The following is a 20,067-nucleotide window of genomic DNA, read 5'->3' as shown; positions in this document are numbered from 1 at the left end:
AAACCTTCTTCAAATCTCTCAACTGAGAAGTACTAGGAAGCTCGCTGGGAGCTTTGGCTGCTAGGTGGGTGGTTCTGGAGAGGAGTTGGGGCAGGGGAGTGAGAGGAACTTCAGAAGCCCCTCCAGAAGGTGAGCTTCCCTGGGCAGGGAAAGCTTGTCTTGTTCACTGCTCTACCCCTAGCTCCAAGGGGAGAACTCAACATAAATAGGCACTCAGTAAATGTGTGTTGAATAGATGGAAGGAGGAAGCACATTTAAAAAAAATTGTTTTGTTAATCCTCACCAGAGGATATTTTTTTCCATTGATTCTTTAGAGAGAGTGGAAGGGAGCGTGGTGGGGGAGGGGGTGCGGGGGGGAGAAAGACAGAGAAACGTTGTTGTGAGAGAGACACATCAATTGGCTGCCTCCCGCACTTAACCCAACCAGTGCCGGGGAACGAGCCTACAACTGAGGTACGTGCTCTTGACTGGAATCGAACCTGCTACTCTTCAGTCTTCAGGCCAACGCTCTAACCACTGAGTAAAACTGGCCAGGGCAGGAAGCACTTTCTTCCCTAGCAACCGCTGGCTCTTTGCGGAGTATTTGTGCAGGAGACTCATGGAGAGGAGCGCGGGGAGGCTGACTCAGGTGCACGCCACTCTACCGGGGACCAGTGCTGGAGGAGGACCTGGGTCAGAATCAGCCAGCTGAGCAGGATCTGCATCCTGGGGCCACTAACCTGGCTTCTGGGATGGGCTTTCCATGGACAAGTGACAGCCTCTATGCTGTGCTGTCCTCCACAGAGTGGGCTCAGGATGGAGAAAAGATCAGGCCCCCTGCGTGCATATGTCACATGTGACGCATGTAATGGCTGAAGTGGCCATCAGTGCAGGCATCACCCACACGTGGCAGGCCTAGGAGAGCGAGGACAGGGACCACATATGTTCGGGTGTCACCTGCGGTGCGTGGGGACAAGAGCCCTGGAGTCCCCCGGAACTGTAGCTTGCCCTGAGGCTTTCGATGCTGACGGGATGAGAGGCAGATCTGCAGAAGCAGACCCGGGTGTAGTAAGAGGAAAACAGAACCTCACGCTCTTCTTTCCACAGGCCTGGACCCGCCGGTCTTCAGAGCTAATCGAGCAACCCCATAACTCCCCCTCACCGAGGGACCACCTTGTGGAGGGTGGATGGGAATGTTACTCTCTAAATGTCGACAAGGTCCTTGGGGAGGAAAAGTCTTATTTTGCCTAATGTTGGTCCGTCTTGCTGGGATTTTGACATGAGCATTTAGGGATGAGAGACAAATGTAACAGCAGCAGTGGAAACTGGAGGGAGAGGGGCTTCGAAGACTGGCTCAGCAGAGAAACAATGAACTCTCTTCAGATTAAGATGCCATGTTGTGAATGAGCACGAGCTGTTGCGTTCCCATATCTCAGTGCTCCTCTGGCAGCTGGTGAGGGGTGGGAGGGGCGGGGAGGGATGGGAGAAGGGGGCGAGGGTGAGTGCAGATGCACCGCTGTGTACAGATACTGCGTGTGCTTGCAGAGTAGAATCATGCAAGCGAGGCCTGGCCTGCCTCTCTCAGCCATAGGGGCTCATGAGCCGGGGCATTGAGGGCTGTGTCTCTAATTGTGCTGAAAGCTTCCGGGTGACTGTGTGGAGCCTCTATGTGAGTGCAGTCTTCTGAGTCTCGGGCAGACATCCTCTGTGTCCATCCCAGGGAAACGGGAGTGGACTCAGTACTCGGCTTGTGAGAGATGTTCAGCCCAAAGAGCATTGCAAATCGGTTCCCCAAACCAAAGGAGTGTCCAGATACAAGAGGACATGTGGTTGAATGGGGAGAAGGTACTTGCCGTGTGGTCCGATCACTGCCCAGGCACTGAGTGGTGGACAATATGCTGGGGTGTTTCAGTGATGACCAAGGCGGCATGTGACCCACTGGCCTTACTAACTTGCCAGCCCATGGGCAGCCCACGGCACACGCTGGAGGAGCCCAGCCATGGTTCACACCTGTTCCCCTGCATTTCCTAGCGGAGCCAGTGGAACGTGGAGCGAGGGCCCAGCAGCCGTCGGGGGCCTGGCTGGCCTTGCTGACTGCTGACTTTTGACCATCCCCACCTCCTGGCCAGGCCCTTTCAATTCAGTCACTCTGTAAACAGAGGTGTGGTGAGTGAGAGGTTTAAACTCCAATTCAGCCCCCTCTGCTCTTCCAGTTGCGGGCTATGTGGTGGGAGAAACCGGGTGAACGGAGAAAGGTGGTCAACGCTTGGCCCAGAGGGTGTGTGGAAAGGCTGGATCGGGGCAGCCCAGAGTGGGGTGCTTGGGCTTCAGAGGAAACATGACTGGCCTGGCGGGAACACGCCTGTGGCTGGTATCCAGAGGACAGCTTTCACTCACGGGACATGTGGTGGGCAATGCAGCCCTCACACTGAACTTCTGAATGGGGAACCCTGGGGTGCAGAGCAGACAGAGCTCTGCTGAAAACCCTGGCAGACCTTGCACCTTCCTCCCGAGCCCTCACTTGGCTCACCCACCCCTCCCTGCAGACAGGGCGTGGGGGAGCACTGAGAATCCTATGCAGCTCCTGGAGTTAGCCCAACAACTCCTTGCGACATTCCGGGAAGCACAGGCCTCGGTGGAAAAAGTGACCACTGTTCAGGCAGCTGAAAGAAAGGAGGGAGGCCACCGGGCCCCGGCCACGCCCTGGGTGGAGGGGAGGCAGGACATGGCATGACTGTCAGCAACCGAGAGAGGCTGAGACAGGCAGAGGCCTGCACCCTCTGCCAAACGAGGGGAGGCTCCCAGAGGCTGAGTGCCAGGGCGAGCCCTGGGCCAGGACTTGCCACCTAACACCCCTGGGCCCCCTTTTTAAAATCTGTACCGTGAGCATAATAAGCAAGACAACTTGTATTATCCCTTCCCCAGAGATGCCATCACTCAGATACAATTATTTCTCATTAGGCCCATCATTCCCAAACTGGGTACCAAGGCACCCCGTGGCCCCAGTCAACTCACAGAGGAGCCGCGGGGTATTTAGATTTCCTAGGGGAACATGGTGAAGTCTGCCGTAGACCTTGCAAAATGCCCTTATAAGATATTTGAACTTAACTACTGAACTACTGAACAAATGGAACTCCTAGGCGTTTCTTTTGACCGAGGAGCAGAGTGAAAAAAAGTACTGAGACAGGCAGTGTGCCATAGGTCAGGGACGCTCGGGAACCTCTTTATTGGGCTCTGAGCTCTTCAAAGGCAAAGAGCACATAGTAGTCATTTCTGTCCATTTCCTCCCCTCGTCAAAAACTAACAAAAAGTTCTAATGTTGGCATACTGTAGGGCCCAACGGACATTCATTGAATGAATAAAAAAAAAAAATGAATAGGACAGGATGTGTAAATGTAGCATCACCGCCCTGCCACTCAATGGCCCCTGTGTTCCTGATCTAAATAAACTGCTCAACAAAATGAGAAGTTGCCTCTCCTCCCCACCTAGGAGGCCGCGCTGATCCACAAGGACTTCCTGTAAAGGCTTCTAAGTCATCAAAGTGCCGGGGGAGCTTCCAAAACACTGAACTGATTTATCAGCAGACACAGACCAAGAGCAGGACATTCTCCAACCCCCCAGCCCCATCCATGTGCAAAAAGCAGTTAAAGGAAAGCCAAGCCTTGACTTACTCGTGGAGTCCTCTTCCTGGGGAACGTGAGGTTGAGATAGTTGTGAGGAAGGGATGACGTGGCCACGCCCAAGTCAGCATTTTCTCCATAGTTTTTGCCCCAAGAGTCTGTTAGGAAGGAAAAGTATGGCTGAGATTTGGATCCTTCCACAGCTACCCAAGGGTTCAGGGGTATCACTGCTGTAAGGTCCCTCCAAAATAATTTTCTCCCCCCAACTAAAGATGTGAATGGCCTGGGCGGGGAGCTATGCAGTCCCACCAGAGACCGCCGACGCCAGGGGCAGACCAGACCCCGGCGTCATGCATCACCTGCACACAGACCCACTTACACACACAGGTCTGGGTGTGTGGGACTCACCCCTGTTTGGCCTCAAAGTCAAAGGGAAGGCATGGTCAGCCCAGAACAGAAGACACCAGGGTGAAGAGCAGCCAGAGGCGGCACAGGGCAGAACCGGCTCAAGGGCAGAGCGAAGCGTGGTCCAAAGCAGGTGCTTACCCACAGGCCTCAGCGGGGTGCCCCGGAAGAGCTCGTAGAACTTGGACAGGTACATGACCATGCTGAGCTTGTCGGGCTCCTGCGCTGACGCCATCTCTTTGCCCGTGGTCACTGGGGGGATGCCAAACTCTCGCTCGGCCACGTCAAACGCCAGCTGGTTGTTCTCCACAGCATCATCTTCGTTCAGAGAGTCAAAGTTGCTGGAGAATCAGAACAAGGTGAAACTCAGGGAGAGGTGCGGGGAGTGAAGGAGCAGTGACCCCAGCCCTGGTCCCAAATCACACCCCCACCCCGCTCCCCAGGAGCCTCAGTCACAAGAAGCTAACACTGTCCAGATTTGGGCCACGAGAATGCCACGGCTGTCAGAAGGTGGTGCCTGCCACTTGGAGAAATGCATGAGCTACTTTGCCTTTAGATAGTTCCCTTATGTTTGTTTTCCTTTCATTACAAAACTAACATGGGCTTCTTGTCAAAAAAGAATCAAGTGATTTATAACCTGTAAAGTGATAAGTGAGAGTCCTCCCCCACGCCCCCTTCTCAAGGCAACCTCACGTCCTACAGGTACCAACTGATAACCTCTTCGTAGGTTTCCTTTCAGCCTTTTGGATGCCTTTGCTCGTGGGCGTGAGGTTACCCACACACATTGATTTAAACACGAGTTCAATCGATGCATTGTGCTTTCAACATCACGAGGTACTCCCATAATTGAATCTCCCTAATGAACCTGACATATTTCCCAACTTATAAATGAAGAAACAAACTCAGAGAAGGCATGCATCTTGCCCAATGGTACACAGCTAGTCAATTTGGGTCTCAGCTCTAATTATTTGGGCTATAACCTGTCACATTTCCCCCCCGAATTAGGTCTTACCCATAATTCCTGCCTAAGGGTAGAGGTCCATGGTGGGAATGCTCAAATTTCCCACGTGTGGAAATGGAGGGGCGGGAGACGGGTAACCACTGAGCCTGAGTCACATATTAGGAATACAGATCAAAGCAGTTGTGGGCAGATTAATCAGTGCAAAGGGAAAACAAAACAAACTTAAGAAAAAACTCAAATCAAAAATATGCAAAGAGAAATTTTGAACCAAGTTCTGAAGATTCTGCATCTAGCAGAACAGTCCTGGTTCTCCTCGTCTCCAGGGTCCCCGTGGGCAGTGAGGAGCTTGGCAGGCCCAGCTGGGCCCCAGACTCACATCAGCTCAGGCCGGAAGCGGTGGATGATGGCACACAGGGCCAGGCCACTCCGCCAGGACGTGGTCAGGTCGGTGATGTTGACGTGCTGGTAGCCCTCCGTCTGCTGCTGGCACCAGGTTAAGAGCTTGCTGGGCCGAATGTCTGACTCTGCAGTAACGGGAGACAGACAGTGAGGTGCTCTGGGGAAATCTCAGGGACCCCTGGGGACCGCTCTCTGACTGTCCCATGTCTGGGAACATGGGGAATAGCGCCAAGGCAAGGGGCCCTGTGGAGAGCATGGCGGGAGGGCAGGATGCTGGGGCAGGAAGCATGCTCTCCTACAGCAGGTCCCCAAGACCCTCTGGAACACAGAGGCAGGACGACGAGGACTCTGCCAGCATCTCATCCAGTGGGGAAGACAGATACGGTTGCGGGTGACAATGACGCGGTGCTGTAATGATGGAGAAGCAGGGTGCGGGGGTGAGGGGGGGCATGTGAGCAGGGTTGCCCGGTGTCTGCCAGGGCTGGGACTTGCCACAGAGAGGCACAAAGAGGGTACATTTGAGCTGCTTCTTTAAAAGTGCCTAGCAATTCATCAGACAAAAGAAGGCACTGCAGGAAAACAGAAAGGACTGCGCCGTGGAAAGACCAGGAAAACCCTCCCTGTTTGTGTAGCAAGGCGGATGACGGGCAGCAGCAGTGGGGCACGAGGTGCTGGAGGGAAAGGGGGTGGCTGGTAAGGCCGAGTGAGCCCTAAAGCAGGGAGGACACAAGGTCTGGGTGAGTGACTGGAGGCCAGAGAGACCTTTAAGCAGGATGGTGACCAAAGCAAAGCCTGATGGGTGCTGGGAGTTATTCCTGTATCATTCCTTCCCTCCAGCTCTGTGCCAGGCCCTGGACGACCAGGAAAAGAATGGAGCACATGGAGGCAGACCCCAGACAGGAAATGAAAGGAAAAGAAGAGCAGGTCCCCGGGAAGTAATTCCGCAGTTCACTGTAATGTGCCAAGCGTGCAACACGTATGAACGCCTTGATGGCGATTATTCCGTAGGGTGTCACTGTCCCGGTTTCTCAGAAGGGGACACTGAAGAGCAGAGGACAGGAGCCTGGCCAAGGTCACCCAGGTCCTCTGTGGCCCTGGGCAGCCTCCTCCCTGCAAAGCCCCTCCCAGGGGACCCGGGAGGGCGGCTTACCCTGCCTGGAGAGGCCCACGGATCTCCTCATGGAGCCCAGCCTCTTGAGGGGGGAGTGGTGCAGCTCCTTAGTGATGTACAAATGCTTCACCTGCAAGCAAGAGAGACCACGCAGCTGCCCACCAGTCTTCCCCCACATTCCAGTCGCGGGGCCTCGGCACCTGACCTTCTCAACTTAGTATCTATCGGCCACTCCTTCCCTCTCCCACTGGGACCCTCAGCGAGGGAACCCAGGCCGCCTGGGACACAGAGCGATGGGCCGCAATTAGCCACCCAGATGTGGAAGCACTCAAGTGTAAATATAGGTCACGGGCTAACTTTTAAAATGCACGCCACTGCTGGAGCTATTGACTGAGAGGCTGTGAGTCAATGGGAGAGAATAAGAGGCCTAGAGGACTCAAGTTCGCCAAGTAGATTGTCTGAGGGAGGTAGGCTTAGCAACACACACGCATGGTGACAAACGTGTGTAAATATATGTACAAATGTGGACATCCACTTACATGTGTTCTATTTCTCTCCTGTGGGCTACAGAGGTGCTGATTCATGTTACTCTGTGACTCCCCTAGAGCCACCTTAGGGCTCAGAGGCCTTGGTCCCAGGGATGTGCCGAGATTTCAGGTGACCCCTCCTTCCCACCGCTCAGTGCAGGGGGACCCAGACGAGATCCCAGGGAAGGACTTACCTGATGGGGCCGCACACAGTGGGAGTTGAGGTTTGGGTACCGCGTGCCCGGGTCCAGCGTGTACTGTTCAAAGTTCTTGTTGATGTTCTCTGGGGTCGTTTGAGGTAACAGCCGGTAAAGACTTTCTCTGGAGGGAGGCAGGGCATGGGGTTGGGATTCCTCTTGAAGCCTAAGGCCTTGGTCCCCACCCCCACCCTCTCCTGCTCTCAAGGGCTTCTTAGATGTGTTTGTATAACCCTTCCCTGCAAAGCCTGACCCTTGTGGTTCTTGAGACCTGCAAAGTGGGGGAGGTTCAAGGGGTGCAGAGGTGGCAGAAAGGAGCCTGGGAGGTGGGGAAGCTGGCACCTCCCCCCGGCAGAGCTGGCAGCACAGGGACCTGCGGTTTTGTTATAACCGCCACTCAGCCACATGGGCTCCGGTGGCCTATCCCCCATGACCACAGGCCGCCACACCCAAGACCAGCCAAGGCCGGTCCCCACCCACCAGTCCTTACTGCTCCCAGGCCACCAGCTGTCACAGCCACGTGGCCAACAGCAGGGGTCTGGGAGGAAGCCCAGGTTCTCCTGGGGGATCAGAGAACCAGTCCCCAACAGGGTGGGGTACTCAGCGCTCCCATGGCAACTTCCCCCAAACCTCTTCTGGGTCCCAGGAAACTGAGCAGTGCCGGAACCCCGACTTCAGGACTATCCCGGATGAACATTTCTCTTTGGCACTGAGGACCTACGGTCCCGGCCCCCAGAGAAAGTCACTGAAGGAGGTAGATCATGATGGAAAACATGTCCTTGGGGACCCCGATGATCAAGCTACGTGTGGGAAGGCAGGTGGGAGGGGACCGAGGCTTCATCCAGGTGCCACCTAGCAGCCAGCTGTGCTCCCTTCCTGCCCCAGCCCGGAGCCTGGCCCACACACTCACCTCTCAGCCAGCAGCTCCAGCGGAGGAGCGCCCTGGTCCCAGCTCTTCACCATCCAGGCCGTGTCAAAGGCCGCCAGGAAGCCACGGGCACAGCCTGTGCCCATGGGCCAAAAGGGCTGCAAAGAAAAATGGACATTTTGGGGTGATTCTAACCACTCCCAGCCTGCTATCCAGTTCCATCCAGCACTCTCCCGCTGCCAGGCCCAGGCGAGGCTCTGGGGGTGCGGGGTGAGGGGGTGGTGGGGGGGGTTGGGGGAGAGGTGACTGGGAAGCTATTAGATTCAACACAAATACAAATATCCGCAACCCAAGCCCTAGGTAAAGGGGCCTAGGACACAGAAACAGCAAAACCGCTCTGGGGCTCAAAAGAGGCAGAGGCAAACTCCCACCCTGGGGGATGGAAAGGGGGAATGATCCATAAAAGATGCATTTAGGCTGACTGAAAGAATGCATAGGATTCAGATTCAGTCCATGCAGGACCAGCGGGGATGTGGAGAGATAGTGGGCAAAGTCTCGGTGGCTGGAAATGGCAGAGCCTGGTGGGTGCAGGGTCCGTGTGGTGTGGGTTCAGCGGTGATTATGGAGCAGAGTACTGAGGGGAAACTGAGAAGTGGGTGTGGGGTGAGGTGCTGAGTGCTTAGCCAAGGAGCTCAGGTTGTAGTCCACAAACATGGTGAGCAAGGGGCGAGTCATCAAACTCCCTTCTAACTAAACTGGCCCATGCACACCCACTGCACGGTTTCGGATCTGATGCTGACCTTGGGGTAAATACATAAACACATTCTGGTTAGTGGTTCCCCTGAAGATGAAAACAGATCCCTTCTGAAAGCATGTATGTAACCTGAGGATCCTAGCGTTTGAGGATTTTCTGGGAAGCCTTTTGAGCAGGGAGGTCATGGAGAGAACCTGGACTTTGGGCCCACATGCCTCTCTGCATCCTACATGACCTCAATGTTGCAAGGCCACAAAGACCCACCCACATGAGGAGGAGATCATGGCCCAGCTGAGGGTCCATGTGCTCTGAGAAGGATGCCCTGAAGTCCAGACCAGGCCTCCTGAGCTTGTACTTCAACAAAGTACAAGGGAGGAGAAAGCTCTCTGGCCGATACAGACACATGGGCTCCCCTGGATTTCGTGGAAGGGCCGGCTCTGAGGCCAAGCTGGGCTTGGTGGAGTCCTGCCGACTGGCCGAGGGCCTGCCTTCCCCCGGCTGTGTGACAGCAGAGGCTGCCAGGCAAACATAAACGGGGGATCTCTCTTCAGGCAGGAGTGAGGGGGGCCCCACATGCCGGTGGTACCTCAAGCAAGCTGTCGCCCACCAGGGCCACGAGCAGCTGGTGGGACTGACGCTCGCGCACCAGGGCCGCGTTCTCCGAGGCGTACATGCAGGTGAAGTCGAACATCGCCACGTCGGGCTGCTCATAGTGGTTCATAGCAAAGTCTAAGGATGGCAGCTGGTAGTTGGTGGCGAAGTCTGCAGCCTCGCGGGCATAGGAGAGCAGGTGGTCCTGGTTCACGTTCTCTGCGCACAGCAGCATCTCCGTGTCGATGTAGTCCTGTGGGAAGAACGGGAGCACAGTGCGGCCGCCTGCCCCTCCAAGGGCAAGGACTGGCATCCCCTCCCTCGCAGAAGGACTTGGAATGGGGTCTGTACAGGGAGGCTAGTCAAAGCAGACATAGAAAATCAGGGCCAAGGGAAGAAAGAGGAACCCCGTCAGCCAGCTGTGAGGGTTAACAGAGTTGTGATTAAGCATCCGAGGCAAAAGGGAAATGAGGGCTATCACAGTTCTCGCCTTATCAGAAAGAAAGCAGCACTGAAATTCCCCGGCGAGGTAATTTTTTCCTGGCACTAAGTTCCAAAAGAACAGTCTCACGTAGGGGTTCCAACAGAGAGCGTGGTGTTGTAATGGACACTGAACATACTAATGGTCTTGCAGCAAATGCAGCAGCATCTTCCATATGGCTGGTTCTCCTGATAACTTCAGTGAAATGAAAAGAGAAAAGAGTGAGAGGAAGAGTGAGTGTATAATGAACTAAGCTAAGCTGATGTGGTCCAGATGTGCGGCGTTCAGTGGTCCAACGAGACCAAAAAAGAAATGGGTGTTTGCCATCACTCAGACTTGCTCTCCAAAATTCGTTTCCCCTTTTCTCGACAGGCTGAAGGCTGCCCAGGGCCCTGCTCTCACAGTATTAACTGCTATACTTCCTGCCAGCGGATGGAGAATCTGAGCCTAGAGGACCAGGATACTCATCCTGGAGGCACCTGCAGGACACCTGTCTCCCAAGTCTAATCTGCTCATCGTGTGGCTAAAGAAACTAAAAGACCATCTTTCCCAAAAGGTGACACAGAAGGTGCACATCCCTGGGGGGAGGCGGGGCAGGGTCTAGTGCAGGTGTCCTCAAACTACAGTCCCGCAGGGCCACATGCGGGTGTTTTTGCCGTTTTGTTTTTTTCCTTCCAAATAAGATATGTGCAGTGTGCATAGGAATTTGTTCATAGTTTTTTTTAAACTATAGTCCGGCCCTCCAACGGTCTGAGGGACAGTGAACTGGCCCCCTGTTTTAAAAGTTTGAGGACCCCTTGGTCTAGTGTGTATAAGCCTGACACAGGCCTTGGGTTATTGAAAGTAACAGGTTAATCCCACCTCTACTGTTTACTGACTGAGTAAATGTGGGTAAGTTAGTAAACTCTTCTGACTTTCCATTTTCTTACTTGTAAAATGGAGATAACAAACTTCGTTCACAGAGCCGTGGGAGAACTAAAGGAGACCACGTGGAACCCCCAGCCTGACGGGGGCGTGTGGGGAGGGCTCAATGAGAGGGAATTCCTTTCCTCAATAACCATGGCACTGAATGCAGCCTGTGGTGAGTGCAGCCTGGACCCCCCAAGGCACCAGCAAGAGCATTTACAAGGAAGGCACAGTCTCATCTACAAACAGAATGATCTACCGGGTCCGTTCTCCCCATGGCCACGCCTTCAAATACCTTGTCCTGGGAATTCCAATATTTCCACACCCACACCACGTCCCCCCAGTTGCATCGGCTTTGGCCCGAGAGTGTTTGTTAGGTCACGGCATCCAGGCTGGAGCTCCAGCTATTTGATTTCCCTTCTCAGACCTGTTCCTACACTTACATGGTCACTTCCTTCCCTTGCAGGTGTGGAGAGGAGAGAGAGGGAAACATCAACAGACAGGTCTCAGAAAGCCCCCTCTTCAAGACATGCTGCAAGCACCTGGAGGTGGACTGGGCGACGGGTGGGTGTGGACAACGGGCAAGGTCTGGGGCCAATGCCCCAAGCAGGAGGGCAGGGACCTGGCAAAGGGACGGACCCCCAGGAGGCACTGGGATGACAGTCCACCTGGCCTGAGGCTGCGGGGAGGAGCCAGGGGGCCTTGCAGGGCAGGAGTTAAAGGTGAGTGGGTGGATGGCAGAAGGAGAACTCTAGGGAGGGGGTAGAAACAAGGACAAGAAGGAAAAAAGTGGGACTGAGGCTCTGGGGAAAGTGGGCAGGCACGGGGAAGCAGTTCTAAATTCTGATAAAAGCAGGGGAATGAAATTGGGCCCCATTGGCCACAGTGGGTGACGACAAGCACAGGCTTGGGTCTGCTCCAGGGAACTGAAGCGAGGCTGAATGCTAGACAGACAGGTGGGGCGGCAGAGGGAAGCAGCAAAAAGGAGCAAAACGGAAGAATGGTCACCCCAAGTGGTGAGCTGGAAAGAGGTTGGAGGCCAGAAGCGAAGGCCGGGCAAGGCCTGTCCAGTGCTTCAAATGAGGGTGGACTCAGGCTCGGGAGACCAGCTGTGATGGACATCCACTTCGCACACCTGGCCGCCAAGCTCCCGTCGTGGCGAGACCAAGCCCGCTGCATCCCGGAATCCTCGCCTGCGTGTGCGAGGGCCGGCAGAGGCAGGGTCCCGGGGGTGGGCCCCTCCCTGTGGGGGGAGAGCCAGGTGGGCACAGCTGGGAGCCCAGAGGCCTGGTTTCTCAAGGAGAAACGTTCCTCTCCCTTCAGAAGCCATAGAAAGCAGCCCAGAGATCAGCAGGAACAGAGGGGGAAGCAGGTCCATCGGTCACTCAGTGAGCCTGTTCTCGGCACCTCCTGTGTGCCTGTAGGAGGATGCTGACCCACAGGGGGAGAGGGACGCAGGGAGGACTTGCCATTCCTTCAGGAGCAAGAGATGAATGTTAATTCAAGTGGCTCAGGACACATGGATTGGCTCCCAGCTTATGCAAATACCATAGAGCTTAGCTGGACCCTGGAGATGGGCCAGCGCTCCTGAACGGAATGGGTGTCCAGTTCTCCCACGTCCAGCCAATTTCCTGGTAAGAGTCCGTGTCTTATACCTACAGGCCCCTCAGCACAGCTCAGAAGATGCTCCCAGAGTCCCTGACGGGGAGGAAAGCCCTGGGTGACGACAAGCACGGGCTTGGGTCTGCTCCCCGCTCCTCCATAGTTACGATCTGTGGGACCAGAGTGAGCCACGATGGAGAGCCCGAGATGGGAGGTGGAGGGGCTCAGACAACGCCAAGGAATCGAGTCGCCATGAGCAACATGCTGTGGCTGGAACAGTGCCCTGGGGTGACCTGAGGGAAGCTTAGCATCCAGAGGCTGGAGTACTCAGCCAGGGACCCAGGAAACCCAAGGTGCACTTTGCCTAATGCCCCAGGGATGGGCTGACAAAGGCACCATCTCCCCCCGCCCCCCCACAAAGGTACCCATTGCACCTGTACCCCTGGCCCAAACAGTCCTTCACTATCTGACACAGGCATCCCGACAGAGGTGGCAACTTTGGGAGCAGAGGAAAGAAGGGGAGACCGCCTTGCCTCCCCCCAGGGCCGCAGGGGGCACCCCATGTTGAGCCATTGCTCCCACCTCTGCTGGTGGCTTCATTCAACCCCCTCCCTCATTCACACCTCCCTTCCAGCAACTTAGGTTCTCATCCAACCCCTGAGCCATGCGGAGGAGGCCCAGGGGAGGGCTGGGTTACGAGTGCCACCCGGCCGCTGCCAGCACGGGCTGGTGAGAAGATAGGGACATTCTTCTCTGACAAGCGGCAGTGAATGGTCACCATGCTGCTCGGCTGCAGGCCGGCGCGGAGAGCAGGCCGACCCTGGACTGAGATCCTTATCTCGAGGCTGCGGCCCGCAGCGGGCAGGATCAGGGGCTCAGGAGAGATTGAGCACCTGACCAAAGCCGCATCCAGCCCAGGGCCCGCCACTCCATGCTCCTTCCTCCCAGCCCTGCCCTCTGTTTAGGCAGGAAAACGTGGAGGCAGGACGCAGACACCAGAAAGCCAGCAGGACAACAAAGCAGGTGCCAAAGCAGGCGGAGGAGGTGTGGGGGGAACCTGCAATCCACTGCGTGCTAGACGCGGTGCTCTGTGTACATTTTTAAAAGTGCTCTTCCAAGCCACCCTTTCAGACAGAAACTATTACTCGGACTCTGCAAACGAGAAGGCTGAGGTTCAGAAAGGTTAGGCAGCCTAGTCGCCGCCCTGAGTTAACAGGTGGCAGAGCCAAGACTCAACTCAGTGTTTTAATCCTCACCTGAAGAGTGGGGATATTTTTCCCATTGACTTTAGAGAGAGTGGAAGGGAGGAGGGGGAGAGAGAAACATCAATGTGAGAGAGACACATCGCCTGGTTGCCTCCCGCACGAGGGCAGGGATCGGACGTGCAGCCAGGTATGTATGGGCCCTTGACCAGGAATCGAACTGGCGACCCTCTGGTCTGCAGGCCGACACTAACCACTTAACAACACCAGGCAGGGCTCAACTCAAGTCTTTTTTACAACAAGAGCTTTCCCCTTCCATGACAAGGAGGCTACAGCATGAAATTCACAGTGAAAGTATCTCGGTGTCCCACTTGGACAAGAAGCCCCCATCTGCCTCCAAATGACTGTGCCCTCCCAGAAAAGAGGGCGGGCTGAAGGAGATGTGGGGGAGAAGAAGACTCAGGTGATCTCTCGGGGGCAAGGACCCACACTAACACCTGGGTTAAGGACTCAGCCCCGCCATCCTCCTCCCCCACCTCGCCCCAGCTCTCTGCAGAAACGCCTCTGCATGCATTGGTGTGGGCTGTTCGCGCAACACCAGGGAGAAGGAGAGCGGTGGAGGCGGTCCCTTCCCCGCCCCCTGGTTCAGTTCCTGGCAGGACCATGGCTGCTCCTACACTGGCCGATGCCGCCAGCCCGGGCGCAAAGGGAAAGGCAGGACATAACAGCCCAGAGAGACGTACGTTGATGATGACCCCTTTGTCGAGCAGGCTCTGCTTCTTGGCGGTCATGACAAAATAGTGGGTGCAGTCCTTGTAGTAGACAATGTTCTCCAGATCGATCCCTGAAAAGAGAAGCGAGCTTGCGCTCAGTCCCGATGGTCGGTGCCCAGTGCGCCAGGAGATCCGCGTTGCCCGCGTGTTTACCTGCAGCGTATTCATGCTAGATACATTTTAAAGACACGACAAGGCTGAAGAAAATAAAACCGAGTGCCAGCATTTACCCAAGTGAATAGAGCTAAGTGAGGTTTCTACCATTTCCTGGCTCCGTGTGAACACCAGGTGCCCCAGCAGGAGCAACTCAGGTGAGAGGGCCGGGTTGTCTCTTTTTCTCACTTTCCACCCATTGAAAAGACACTTTATAGACTAGATTTCTGTGTTTAAAACAAATGAGAGGAGAGCTTAGCTCAGTGCTTCTCAACGTGGGGACCCCAGCCAGAAGCCTCTGAGAATGCATTAGAAATGCCAATGACCAGGGCACCACCTGGCCTGCTGAATCAGAGGCCCCGGGGGTGACTGGATTCGCCTTTGGGAAGCACTAGCTTAGCTTCTTCCAAGGCACGGAGGGGAGCAGACGCATGGCAATTACCCGCAGTTGACACGGAGGCGTGCTGGGTAACCATAGGAACCCCGTTATTACCACTAAATAGGAAACAGCCGTCAAGGCAGAGGGCCCCCAGAGAATCAGAGGAAATCAGCGCTATCACTGTGCGAGGGGCCCTGTTGTGAAACAATGGCCAAAGGTGACGACCACAGCAGAGTTTAAAGGAAGCCCATTCAGACGTTTGGAAAAACACACCCCAGGTCCTGTCAGAATTTATAGTTGGTGGTTTTTTTTAAGTATTTATTTTCCTGGTTTTTGAGGGGAAGGGAGGGTTGGAGAATTCTTAAATCATTCAAAGGGACATAATCTGCTGAAAGGAAATCCTTTTTTTTTTTTTTTTAAATAAAATAACACAACCTTGCTGAACTTCAGAGGGTCATGCAGTGGGCACACATCACGGGGGCCAGGGAGAGGCCAAGTCTGGCTCAGCAACAAACCCCATTCCTAGAAAACCAGCTTCACAAAACAATCCCCAGAAGCAGGTTTAGCTGCGACAGTGAGTAACTGAAAGGTCTACACCAGACGTCAGCAGGCTTTTCTGTAAAGAGCCAGAGAGTCAACACTTTGGGCCTTGTGAGCCCTCCGGCTTGTGCCAGCCCCTCCTGGTGGAGCAGCGCCGGCCACGAGGTAACCGCATTGGGGGTGGGGGGGTCCCACAGACCTTTATTTTTAGACATTGAAACTTGAATTTCATATAACTTTCCATTTTTCTCAGAATATTTTCCTTCTGATTTTTCTTCAGCCATTGAAAGGTATTTAAATGATGCTTTGCTCGAAGGAAAGACAGAAACATGTGGCCAGCCAGCTTGCCACCCCATGGAGTAAACAATTAAGCAGTGACAATACATCCACTGAATGAGCTATTTTGCCAAAACTGACCATTAGGATGACTAGGCGGCCATGGCGACAGTATTTAAAGTGTGAGGCTGAATGAAAAAAGCAGAATAACAAACAGTATTGGCACTATCAAGAGAGCGAAGTCCATGGAAAAGGTAGGAGGATGCAGGTGAAAAATCACTGAAAGGAAGCACTGAAAATGAGTATTCTGGGCCAGGTGGTGCTGGGCGTGGATGATTTATTTTTAGTGTAAAGATTTACCATTGTTGTCACACTGCCTTTTCAATGTCTTAATTGGGGGCATGTGTTTTGTGCCTGGGCCTGCTTTATTTCCCCCCCCCCTCCTTACTGAAAGTCTCCCTCTACAGTGAGCTCCAAGAGTGGGTTTTGTTTGGCCCACTTCTCTGTCTCACACCCTTGAACCCCGTCTGGCACCTCGTAGGCATTCAGTGCATACTTGTCAATTAAATAAATGAACAGTTCCTCTAGGCCCCGGGTGAGTGTCAAGCTCCCTGGGCATCTCTGGACCCCTGGGAGGAAGGGCACCTCGCACACTGCACAAAAGCACCTGGGCTTCTTCAGGGACCACCCCCAGGTGACTGGCTCCCCACTCAGAGCGCACCCTGAATCGCATGCTGATCTCTGCACAGCCCGACCAGGCTGCACTAGGAGGGGTAACGTAGGGTCCCACCCTGGACAGGAGCCGCTTTGGGTGGGGACCATGTCAGCCTTGGCTTTATATCCCACAATATTCAATCCAGGACATAATGGGCATTCAGTAAATGTTTCCTGAGAAAATAAATATGTATCTATAGTCACATACAACATCTAGAACGTTCCCTCATGAATCCCTCTTGTCCTGGAAGGAATCCTGCCCATTATTAAGGAGAAATATCCCTGCTTCCACTCAATCGGAGTGAGTATCCCAGTCCCTAGAGCTGGGAAGTGACAGTGGCCTGGTTTGGAGAAAGGTGACAGTCTCACCTGTTTCTTCCTTAAGGTCCTGGAAGAATTTCTGATTGAAGATGAAGGCCACGCCGCTGATCTCCTCCACCTTGGCCTCGGCGGTGCTGTTTCTGTTTATGAAGTTGGCGGTGATTGCAATAGCCAACTTCCCACGGAACTCTTTCCTCCTGAATCCTGCAGAAGGAAAGGGAAGGAGTGGGTCTTTCTCCTGGACTTGGTGTGAAAGCTGGAAAAGATGACTGAGAAAGCTGCTCTCCGATGCCCATCGGTCAGCGAAAGCAGAATTCTGCCTCTGGGGTCAGGGGCAGGCAGCAATGCCAGGCTTTGCACCAGGGGAGACACTAGAGGTCTTTCTAAACCAGTAAGACTTTCTCCTTTTCTAACATCTTCAGGACCCATTACCCTGGCCAGGCTTCGACAAACCAAGGCTAAAGTGATCTTCTCTGACAGGCACCCACCCTGTTCAGGATGTGTTAGACCCACGTGCACTGTAAACTTACACAATTAAAACCTCTTTGTTAACATTTTCATGGTTTTTTTTCCCCCTTTGAAAAATAGGAGTATGAGATTGAATTCCTGGGGGCAGAAACAAATTTTCTGCCCAGCCCGTGTAGCTCAGTGCTTGAGCATTGACCTATGAACCAGGAGGTCATGGTTTGATTCCTGGTCAGGGCACAGGCCCTGGCTGTGGGCTCAGTAGGGGGTGTACAGGAGGCAGCTGATCAATGATTCTCTCTCCTCATTGATGTTTCTATCTCTCTCTCCCTTCCTCTCTGAAATCAATAAAAATATATTGTTAAAAAACACACACAAAAAACAAATTTTCTTTCTAACTCAAGTCCAGTGGCTGGCACTTACCATACATTCAATAAATGTATGATAAACAGATAACATTCTAACCGGAAATTAATGTAGTACAGTGATTCCTTTGGGGTCCTTATAGTTCTCAATGGTTTACATTGAAATTTCTTTTTAATGGCGGTAAGAACTCTATACCCAATTACAGTGTGTTTTCTTTTCCTCCTCACGCCAACAAGCAATTCTAGGACACCAGCTGGGGGTTCTATAATTCATCTCATTCTGACACCGTCCACCCAGATACAACATCAGATTCTGCAGGCGAAGGGCTCAGTCCCACTGCCCTCCACTTCAGACGCCAATTGCAAGCCCATGTTCCTGACCAACCAGCTACAGTCGGGAGGCTCCAGGGACCCCTGGCTTAGGTTAGATTAATTTTTAGAGCTCACAGAACTCAGGGGAACATGTTACTTACAGGATAACTCAGGGACAGCCGATGGAGAGAGGCACAGGGCCAGGTATGGGAAAGGGTGTGGAGCTCCCAGCCACTCCCTCTCAGAGCATGCCATTGTCCCGAAATACCACCTGCGCAGCAACCTGGAAGCTCTCTGCACCCTCTTCCTTCCTTTTCTTTCTTTTCTTTTCTTTCTTTTTTTTTTTTTAAGGCTTCTTTACTTAGACATGACTTAGTAAATCACTGGGCACTGGTGATTGAACTCAATCTTCACCCCTTCCCCCCTCCCAGGAGGTCAGGTGGTGGGACTGAAAGTTCCAACCTTCTAGTCATGTGGTTGGCTCCCCTGGCAACCAGCCCCTTTCCCATCCTTAGGTGATTTCCAAAAGTCACCTCATTAACATAAACTCAGGTGTGGTTGAAAGGAGCCTTTTATGAATAAAAAGGCACCCATTTCACCTTCACCGCTCTGAACTGAGGACAAGAGACCAGATATTATAACCGAAGATGCTCCTATTGCTCTTACCACTCAGGACAGCCCCAGGGTTTGGGGAGCTCTGTGCAAGAAGGGCAGGAAGACCAATTACACATCCCTTAGTATAGACAGCCTCATAGGTGTTTGCACAGAAAATCACAAGCAGGTGGTCTCATCTCAATGGACTGCTTTCTAATCCCCTTTCTTTTTAGCATCTGACTATCCCACAGCCCTGAATGTCCCCTCTGCCTGGCCCTGCAGTTGACTTTAACTCAGGGCCCTCACGGTCCCAGCAGACTCGCTGGACAGGACCTTTGTCTTCAGCCACCTGTGGGAACCCCCTCACACCCCTCTTCACCATATCATCAAGCCTCACGCTGATTCCCAAACTTCTTTGTCAAAAATCCCTTTGACTAAACATCTTGGGTTTCTACTGTATACCACTCCTTTGAATCATTCTTCATTAGAACTTTGTCAAAAATGGTAAGAAATGGCCATTTTCCTCTAGTCTAATATTTCTTAATGGGGAGTGATTTTGTCCCCCCCAGAGGGCATTTGGCAAAGTGTTGAGACATTTCTGGTTGCCACACTGGGGGTACCACTTGATGTCTAGTGGATAGAGGCCAGGGATGTCGCTAAGCGTCCTACAATGCCTTGGGGACACCCACGACAAAGAATTATCTGCCCGAAATGTCAACGGTGCCGATTCAGTGCTCTGGTTTACCTTCCTGGTCCCAAGTTGCTCAAATGGCTCGTCCTTCCCAGCCCACCCTTCATATTCACGAAATGCCAAACTACATGCAAGCTGATCATGGGTCCAGAATTTTCAAATATTCAAGCTGAGTTTCCTCACACCATCAGAATGGCCCATAAACTCTAACAGCACAATATCCAGCTTACAAGTTCCTTGTCAGATATTGGTGATTGATTACAGGGGAACAGGTATGAGGTGAAAAGAGAGGAACAGCACTTCCCACAGCAGGTGGGAAGGGCCTCAGCCGGCCAACCTCACATCCTGAATTCTCTTGGATCAGCCCTATGTCGGGGAGTGTGTCCCATCCTCGGAGAAGGTGCCTCCCCCATCAGACGTCTGGTGTCTGCAACCCTCGAGCTGGGCAAGCTCGAAAAGCAGACCTGTGCTCGTCAAAGAGATGCCACCTGGGAAGATTTACCCACAACCCCGGTCTCAGACTAGTACAGTTAGGGCCAGTTAGTACAACCTGCGTACCAGTTAGTCTTGGGGCCGGGGTGGAGGTGACTGAAGGCATTTCCTGGCAATGCGGTTCCTCTCTCAACCTCACTAGATCCTAACCCAAGAAAACATGTTGTGCTCCCAAGTTTACAACTCAGAGAAGCAGTTCTGCACCTTGACAGTTTGGGCAAAACTCATCTTCCTGCCCAGCACTGAATGTGTTTAAAAGGCATGAGAACAGAAGGGCTCCTCCTCTGGACTATTATCCTAGACAGCAAAGTGATGCCATTAATAATATACACATGCTTTTCTGAGATGAAGTCAGTAGGAACATGCTTAGCACCATGGCTTGAACATTG

The 20,067-nt window shown here is 53.5% G+C and overlaps 1 protein-coding gene across 1 annotated transcript in view; it reads right to left on the bottom strand.

Moving 5' to 3' along the window:
- The window catches only part of MICAL2 (microtubule associated monooxygenase, calponin and LIM domain containing 2), a 206,111-nt gene that overhangs the window by 93,609 nt on the left and 92,435 nt on the right, over positions 1 to 20,067 (bottom strand). The window contains 9 exon segments of the mRNA XM_054724629.1: positions 3,651 to 3,757; positions 4,146 to 4,345; positions 5,342 to 5,489; positions 6,515 to 6,605; positions 7,197 to 7,323; positions 8,110 to 8,225; positions 9,408 to 9,665; positions 14,347 to 14,447; positions 16,808 to 16,963. Coding sequence (XP_054580604.1) covers positions 3,651 to 3,757; positions 4,146 to 4,345; positions 5,342 to 5,489; positions 6,515 to 6,605; positions 7,197 to 7,323; positions 8,110 to 8,225; positions 9,408 to 9,665; positions 14,347 to 14,447; positions 16,808 to 16,963 — 1,304 coding nt within the window.

The sequence above is a fragment of the Eptesicus fuscus genome, chromosome 13, assembly GCF_027574615.1.
Source record: "Eptesicus fuscus isolate TK198812 chromosome 13, DD_ASM_mEF_20220401, whole genome shotgun sequence".
In the NCBI taxonomy this organism is placed as follows: domain Eukaryota; kingdom Metazoa; phylum Chordata; class Mammalia; order Chiroptera; family Vespertilionidae; genus Eptesicus; species Eptesicus fuscus.
The sequence above is the reverse complement of the archived record's forward strand: the minus strand, read 5'-3'. Positions and strand labels throughout refer to the sequence as shown.